Below are 8,636 nucleotides of genomic sequence, written 5' to 3'. Positions count from 1 at the left end.
ATTTTGTAAATGTGGGCTATATAAATAAAATTTGATTTGATTTGATTTACGTTACTTGCTAAATGAAACACAATAAACTGTAAAGAATTGACGCGCAAGGATGACATGCAAATGCGTGAAGCATCCCTCATTTGTGGGTCCTGTGGTGTACCGGTTAGCACGCCTCCCTCGAAAGCAGAGAGGCAGTTCAATTCCCAGAGAAAACATCCTCAGCGCTTACTATGGGCAGCCTGTTAACAGCATATTTGCTGCTAACACAATAATTCTCCAAATATGGGATCAATGTAGTATAATTTTTTTTTAAGGAATCCGTGTAGCCCTTGTTAGGAATGTTTGCTTTAAGGCTGGGGTTTAGTCAATGAGGGGCTGTCATTAAATTTAGTTGATGCTTCCAAACTGGTCCTTTTTTTAAGTCGAATTATGAGAGAAAACACGCTGCAGTTTTGCAACTTTCTGTCCCTTTAACAGTAAAGGCGGTGGCGCGGAGACTGCAGCATCATCTTCCCTCCCAACATCCTGCAGACTGACGAAGACTAACGAAATATAACGAAGACTGACGAAGACCCGAGACCACCAGGAGAACATCGGGCACTTTCACAGCCGCGATGAGAGACTTTACATCGAACTCCAGTCAGGGAAGAACCAACATGACCTGCTGCCGGTTCTGCGTCTTCTTCTTTACGGCGTTCTTCATTATCGCTGAGAGGACGGCGTGTGAGGACATACACACACACTTACACGCACACACGCACACAAACACCAGTCGGTTATAAACTCAGTTGTTGTGTTTGTGGCGCTTAATGTTTCAGCCTTGTACTGCCGCGTGCATTACCTGCGCTGTGTTATGGGCTTTGTTTTGCGCGCGCACGTGCAGAGGAAGTCCCACTGATGACTTTCAGGTGTGTTACTTTTCATTTGGAACATCGCAGAGTGTGCGGGTACGCAGTGACGTAGTGGCGCAGTCACCATGACTCTGAGTCTGCCGCAGCTCCGTGCATGTGATGAAGGGCCTGACGCAGCAGAACTGCTACTGATGCAGACATGTTTTTAAATCAGCTGCATTATTTCACCTTCCCTCAAAAACTAAGCAGAAGGGTCTGGTCTGAATCCACGGAAGGTGGACAATTGGCTGGAACCCAACCGGTCCAGACAGCTGTCAGATGGAGAAGCAGGGTATGGTTTTAGGACCGCAAAGATGAGGATCTAAGCTCTGTGGTATAAGAGTTCTTAGTACTAGTACTAGTACCAGAGAGCTGAACTCTAGTATTTGTGGTAAAACAAAAACATATATTACACTAAAACGGATGAGTGTAATATCTGTGTGCAGCAGTAAAAATAATGTCAAAGAATAAAAAGAAGAATCCAAGGTCTGAAGAATGAATTAATTTAAAGACTGGTTACAGCAAACATTTCATCTCTGAGGTGTTGTAAGATGTTGAGATGAACATTGGTTTTTGGTCCGTTGATGGAGTTGATCCGTGAAATTGTTTCTCCTTCCTCAGTGATCTACTGCTTCGTGTACTATCTTTGGGTGGGTCACAACTACTGCTACGCCTACCTGGCTGGATGTACTGCTCTGTTCCTTCTGCCTGGTGAGGCTCGAGAAAAGCTGTTTTAGAAACAAAGAAGATGTGATTGTCTTACTGTGGTTCTGTCTTTCCCAGGCTGGGCCCCCCAGTGGCTCAGCTACTTGTGGTACTTGTCAGATGGACGTATTCGGAGAAAGTCCCTCACATGGACACATATACTGCACCTGGGAATCTTTAAGAGGTTTGTTTGTGTTCTCAGTTTTCATCTACAGACACTGGAGGTCTTTAATACAGTACATACAACCTAAGGGGCGGGGTACATGATTGATTGTCTCTATATATGACTGTGATGGACCAGAGAACTGTCCAGGATCAGACCCTGTCTCACCCTGGACAGTTCTCGCTTCAGATTAGTTCATGTTAAACTGCAACAGAAGAAGACAATAACTGTCAAAGGCTCTGGTTCATGTGAAGCAGGCCTGTTTAAGTCGTTCAACTTTTCTTTCTTTTTTTTTTTTTTTTGATGGTCATTAATTTAAGTGACAGCTAATCTTATAAACTGAATTTAAATTAAGGAACTAATGGGGATTCTTCACCACTGTTCCCAGTTATTACAGTGAAGATGTTTTCTTGTCCAGCAACAACAGAAACTCATGCCGTACAAGATCATTAAATTACAAAGAAAATGTTTCTAAATATTGGTACTTCGAGTTTTGATTTCTCTGAGATTTAGTCCAAATGATGGTCAGGGTCTTGAGCTCCACCCCTTCTTCTCTCCTCCTCCTGTGTCCCAACCTGAACCTCATGGATTCCAAGACTGTGGGAGTGCATGTGTCTGCCAGAGGAGGACGTGTACGGTGAGATCATGCAGCAGGCAGATGTTTCTGCCCTCAGGTTGTTCGAAGCCTTGGTGGTCACCCTCCCTGAGACACTGCTGCAGGCCTACGTGCTCATCTGTACTGATATCGGAATCAAGTCTCCAGGTAGAAACAGATCACATGACCTGCATAACATTATTAGTGCTGAGTGTTTTGATCCTAACTACACATATACCTACAACAAATGTGTCGTCTGCATTTGCACATCTTTAAGGGCTGCTGGTTCAAATCTGAGCCCTGACACCATTAACTATTCACAATCTGCTTTCTTCTTCTTGTCCCCTGCCCTTTAGCCTCAGTGTGTTTTGTGGTCTGTCTGGTGTCTCTCTCCTGGGCCTTGGTGGTCTACGCCAGAGCCTGTTTACTCATCAGACCTGGTCACCTCCAAATGACCCCTGCTGCCCTTCTCTGTCGACTGCTATGGAGAGTGAGTTAATGAGCTAGCATTAGCATATGCTTACAGTGATGAGTGTAAAGAGGGTTGTGCTCACCAGCCTGTTGTTTCTGTCTGCAGGTCAGCATGTTGGGATCTCGCTTCGCAGTTTTAATGCTCTTTACACGAATCTTCAAACAGTGGATCCTGGGAGTGATTGGTAAAGAAGGAAACTGAAAGAAACAAATGGACAAGGTGTCAGATGATGAAGAGTTAGATAGAAAGTTAGGGTTGCTTAGATGGTTAGGATTAATAGAGGTTAATTTGAAGGTTAGAATAGTTAGAAGGGTTAGGGTTAGTAAGAGAGTTAAGTTTAGTTGTGTTAGAATGGACTAGATGGTGACTTTACGATCAGATGTTAATTATTACTGGCTCACCTTAACTACAGAAACATTTAAAAACTTACCCTAACCCAACAAAAGGTTTAGAAATTATTCATCAAATATAAATACATTTTCACCATAGAGTTTCACAGACAACGACATCAGATAAGGTTTTCTGCAACACACTCCAGTTTAGAAAAACAGGAAATGTCAGAACATTCTGGAAGGTTTCTAAATTCTTCAAAATTAACCAACTAAGTAACCTCAGCAGCTAACATCAGAGGTTACACAGAGTGAAGAAATGTACACCTCTACACCTCCCCTCTGTGTGTGTGTGTCAGGTGTACACTGGCTAGGTGCAACCTTCTGGATGGTGTCTCAACAGACTGACATTATAAAATCAACCAGTCGATGGAGAATCTTCAACCTCGTCCTCGGAGCCGTTCACATCTTTCTCTTCCTCAACGTGAAGTACGGTCCGTCTAGATATCGCATGACGGGCTTCTATCTGGTACGTTTGGGATGCTGCTGTTGTGGCTCCAGCAGCTGCCACTGCATTAACAACTATTTCACTGTGACTTGAAGTAGGCTCATGGATGGAGCATCAGGTCAGAAAGTGAACTGAGAAACAGAAAAAAACAGGACACAGACACATAAAAGAAACCAATGTCAAACATTAGAAGTGGAAACTCAAACAAATGATTTGTAACTCCAGCAAATTCTATTTACAAGACGTGTGTATAGTTCATAATACAGTGGAACCTCCTGGTTGTCCAACTCCTCCCTTTTTGAACAATTCTGTTCACAAAGAAAATTCTTAACTATAAATTGCCCCGGTTGTTGTACCATAACTTGGTTGCTGAACAAGCCAACAATACCAGAAAAAAAAGATGAGTCTTTACAGTATGGCTCAGCAAAGTGGTGGATTTGTAGCATAATTAAGAAGAAGAAGAATCAGCAAGAGAAGCTGAGGTTCAAACGAATGACTGTGATCACCAAGAAAAGATCATAGACAGTAGAAGTGAAAAAGGTGACACTGATCTTAATCAACCACTAACAGTTGGCCGACCACAGGATTTCAGAGACAATCATTAATGAGAAAGTGAAGTGAACATTGTCCAATCAGGACTCCTCAGCAGCCGTAAGGACCAATGAAATGACTTCTCCTATTTATAGCTTCATCCTTTATTCACTTGAGTTGATCATTTTTGTTAGATCTAATTATTTTCACTGGTACCATTTTACATTGATGCCTATGGAGAAGAAAATGTTTTTTGTTTTTGAACTTTTCGGTTCGGGGCGGCCTTCAGGAACGCGTGAGGTTCTAAAACCCATGTTCCACTTCCAATAACTACACAAAAAAACTAAACGGACATGAAGTGTTCTACTTTGGCAAATATCTACAGCATGTGTACGACATGAAGATTCTCAGTCATCCAGGTCATGGTCAAGGTTGAAGAGTTCTGTTAGGCAACTGGATGTGAATTTTCTAAAAGAAGATGTTTCACCTCTCATCCAAGAGGCTTCTTCAGTTCTAACTGGTGGTGGGGAGTACAGCAAATATAGTGTACTACAGTCATTTACTGCTAGGCTGTTGTTGGTAACAATAGTAACAATCTTTCTCTTGTTCTTCTCTCAGGTCATGTTCTTAGAGAATGCTTTACTTCTTCTGGCCTCATCCTGGTTATTCACCATGGTCTCCTGGGATACTGTCGGCATCCCAGCTGCTGTGTTCTGTAGTTTCCTGATTGGTTAGAAGCCTTTTATTTATACCTATTTATGTGTCAAACTCAAGGCCTGATCCAGACCGTCAGTAAATCTAAAAGTGACAGCTGTCAACTGTACCCTCAACACATCCATTCATGCAGCTATGACATGTTTTCCTCCTCTTCACAGGAGTCATCGCATTGGTTCTCTACTATCGCTTCCTTCACCCTAAGTCCTTTGAGATTTTCCAGAGTATTCGACACAAAGGGATCGGAGGAGCTTGCATGGAGCGGGGCTCCACACTGTCATTGGAGGAAAAGGTCACACCTACGTTTCATCGCCATGCAACACTGTCTGGTTAGTTTGACCGTTGACCTTCCTTTCTCCTTGACTGTCTGTTCTTCTTCTGGGTTAGGGTCGTCAGAACCTGTATAAGTGACGGGTCAGGTTACATCAGGCTTTTTTTCTCACTATGATAAATTTAATTTCCTGAGGCAATGATAATATAGTCAACTAAAATATGTTGTTGCAGTGGTTCTCAAATTGTGGTACACGTACCACTGAGCACTCTCTAGTGGTACACGGGGAAAATTCATACTTTCACATTTACATTTTCAATTGAATAAATCTGAAACATACCATGCACAATTAATACAATTAAACATTTAGAAGATAAATGTGTAGTTACTTGTGAGATTATGAAGTAGGATGTCTTTTTATTTATTTACTTGTTTTTTTGCTGCAAAGCAAGTCTGTTGCTCACGTAAGCCCAGGCAGCACGGAATCATGGGATCACTTGCAAATTGAACGTTGGAATAAGCAGGGGGATTTTAATGTTGGTCATCATGGTGGTACTCAGAGAGCTCAATGTTTTCTCAGGTGGTACAGAGTATAAAAAGTTTGAGAACCACTGTATTAGTGAATATATCTCGGCGGGGGCGGGGGTATGCTGACCTCTACCTCTCTCCTGCTGTGTCAGCAGGTTATAAATGTGTTTGACACCAGGCTGGTAGTCCTCAACTTCATTTGCTCAGACATAATGTGTTCATTTGTTGATGTAACCAGGAGGGGGCACTCTTATGGACCTTCCAGTCCAGTGGGAGGGCTGGAAACACCACCACTGGCTGTTGATCCGTTTGGCTCTGAAAACAGGGGACAAAGCAACCATCTGGTCAGCCTATGGAGAAGGTGGACTGGCAGGGCTGATGGGTCTTTCTGAAGAAGTTCACTCTCCAGATGAACCATACCTCCGTCAGGTTCGCTGGGCTTTCTCCTATGACTGTGAAATATCTTTGCTTCTGATTCTTCAGGTTCTATTAAAGTTGTTTGTCTGATGTTTGATTGGTCAGATTCTGACGACTCCACCCCTGATCACACATCCAGCTTCTCCACCGGTGGTGAGCCAGGCTCCTCAGGCAAGAATCTCTTCACAGATCTATATCTTTGTTGAATTATAGAACTGTATGATATGGATTTTTGAGCTGATGATAAACAGTCTATTTGTGTCTCGTTTCCAGGTCACAGAGCTCATACAACCACCAAAGCCGCCTCTCACCAGTGTTGTAGCTCGGCCAAAAAGAAGAGCTCCACCCTTAACAATTCAGGACATGCATAGGTTTCCAGAGATTGTTCCAGTACAAGAAGTCATTCCTGAAGAGACAGCAGAGTCTATGACACCCGCATCAGAGGAAAAGGGTAGGGGGCACAAACAACAAAAACATTAGCTTTTTACATCTAGACCAACGTACAACAGTTCAATCACAGTTCAGTCACAGTGGTTCTTCATGGTTCTTACCAAACATTGTGAACACGGCACTGGTCACCGACAAAGATTCCAGTCTCTGACCATCCAATCAGAGGACAGCAAAATGCTGATGTTATGTCACGCCGTGGGAAGCCCTTTATCTAACCTATCCTGTATTTTCAAACAAATACAAAAAATATTTAAAAACTTGTAGTGTAAAGTGTAAACAAGAATTGTAATATTTATGTGGTCAAATACTTTTAGACGTGGGTTGAAAGAAAATATTTAAAGTAAGTTCTGGGTCAGATGTCCGTCATCTCAATCGGCATCATCTCTTAAACCCAGAGTGTAGTGCCCCCTATACTGCTGCAGGCACCAGCACTGTGCAGTCGGGTTCTCATGCACTCATCTTGAAGCATTGACATGTTTCCTCTGTCCTCACAGGGGATGAAGAGTTTCAGAGCGCTGCCTGTGGCTCACCCTCGCTGTCATCAGCACGCCACCCAGGAAGTCTTCAGCGAATCAACAGCAATGCTGCAACCCTGACAGAAGCTTCTTCCTCTGTAGCATCTCTGGAGATCACTACCCCGGCCTGGTCACCTGAGCGACGCTCCCCTCTTCTGATTGGTTCCCCAGAAAAAAAACCTGGGACCCCATTGCAGTCTAATGCTACGCTCTACTTCAGTGTAGATGCACAGTCTCCCTCTAGTGGCAGCTACCTTGGTTGGGGCTCTGAGCTATCACCCATATCCAGCTACAGGAGTCCATACCGAATCAGGGAGGCTCGCTTCATCACATCCACCCCTAGGGCGGAGCCTCCGCCCACTGTTCCTGAGAGTCCAGGCCCAGCCTCTGTGGTCGTGATACCTGCCACTCCTACGCCCGGTGCCACACCTGTGGGTTCCTCTCCAAGGGGTTCAGCCTCTGCTGCATCTACACCCAGTGTTTCAACCCCCCTGGCTTCTACACCTGCAGCTTCTACACCTGCAGCTTCTACTCCTGGTGCAACTACACCTGCAGCTACCACACCCAGCACTCCAGTGGTTCCACTCACTCCAGTTATCTCCCATGCACGTAAACAGATAGCTCAGATCATAGACAGTGGAGAGAGATTGGTGTAAGTAGGGTGATGGTGGAGGTGGGAAGAGGAGGTGGGGCCATGCCTGGGTGGGGTATTAACAAGGCATCTGTTTCATTTAAATTATTTTAAGCTGTCATTACTTTGAAATGTCATTTTTAGAATTTTTTTATTTTGCATATTTTGATCAGATGTGAAAGACGTTTATTGGAGACGTGGGCCATACCACAGACAAAATGAAAATAGGAAAATATCTGGGATGTGGCCCATAGTTGGTCTTTTTCTTTCCAAGAGTTGGTCTAGAAGATGCTGTGGTCTGGATTTGGACTAAATTTCATCCAGGTCTCCAGATGACACCAGTGGAGGGAAAGGCAGAATGTGACCTAGTCTGCTCTATGTGTGCTGAGTACCGATCATGTGACCTTGAGGTCTAGGTGTTCAAGACCAGTTCAAGCATGAGGCAGTTTTCTAGGAATGAAGGAGGTTGAAGTTAATGTTAAACAATTATTTTAGCTCTTTGATTTGAAATATGAGTAGAATCCCACAAATGTGGACTTGACCACATTTTAACGTCTTCCATACATTTTTCCTGTATTTTCTAAACCAAGCAGGAGGACAAATAATGAAATAAAAAGGATTGAAACTGATGAACCTGAGCAGCAGCAGGAACTTTGAAACGAGTATAAAAATCACGTGATGAGAAAAGCAAATGTAACCTGGCGTGGTGATAAAACCACTGCATGTTCCATGTTAACACAGACGTCATTGTTAAAGCACCTACCACTAGTAGTTATTAACTCACACCTGAATGTAACTGTAAGTCAATGGGATGTTGTGATGCAGTATGTGCTTCAACTGCTTCTTTACCGTGACTCAGCGCTTTGCCTTGTAGAAGAGACACAGCTGTGTGTCAGTGTTTCGGACGTGTGAATATTTGCCTGTTT

At 43.5% G+C, this 8,636-nt stretch overlaps 1 protein-coding gene across 1 annotated transcript; it reads left to right on the top strand.

Annotated features, from left to right (window-relative positions):
- On the top strand, window positions 1-8,636 carry LOC103379411 (XK-related protein 5-like). Its single transcript, XM_008310954.3, has 13 exons — window positions 1-714; window positions 1,503-1,592; window positions 1,665-1,770; window positions 2,346-2,512; window positions 2,701-2,834; window positions 2,922-3,000; window positions 3,505-3,674; window positions 4,803-4,914; window positions 5,060-5,227; window positions 5,936-6,126; window positions 6,220-6,285; window positions 6,388-6,565; window positions 7,059-8,636. The coding sequence occupies exons 1-13, from the start codon at window positions 606-608 to the stop codon at window positions 7,733-7,735; spliced, it is 2,247 nt and encodes a 748-aa protein (XP_008309176.1). The 5' UTR covers window positions 1-605; the 3' UTR covers window positions 7,736-8,636.

This window comes from Cynoglossus semilaevis, chromosome 5, assembly GCF_000523025.1.
Source record: "Cynoglossus semilaevis isolate Cse_v1.0 chromosome 5, Cse_v1.0, whole genome shotgun sequence".
Taxonomy (NCBI): domain Eukaryota; kingdom Metazoa; phylum Chordata; class Actinopteri; order Pleuronectiformes; family Cynoglossidae; genus Cynoglossus; species Cynoglossus semilaevis.
Note: the sequence above shows the minus strand (reverse complement) of the source record. Positions and strands in the feature narration are given on the sequence as shown.

Bases quoted from the DNA above. Each gene is read 5' to 3' on its own strand.
- LOC103379411 (XM_008310954.3), top strand. From the start codon at position 606: ATGAGAGACTTTACATCGAACTCCAGTCAGGGAAGAACCAACATGACC. The intron at 715-1,502 runs GTGAGGACATAC...CTCCTTCCTCAG, and splicing joins TATCGCTGAGAGGACGGCGT to TGATCTACTGCTTCGTGTAC. The intron at 2,835-2,921 runs GTGAGTTAATGA...TTCTGTCTGCAG, and splicing joins TCTGTCGACTGCTATGGAGA to GTCAGCATGTTGGGATCTCG.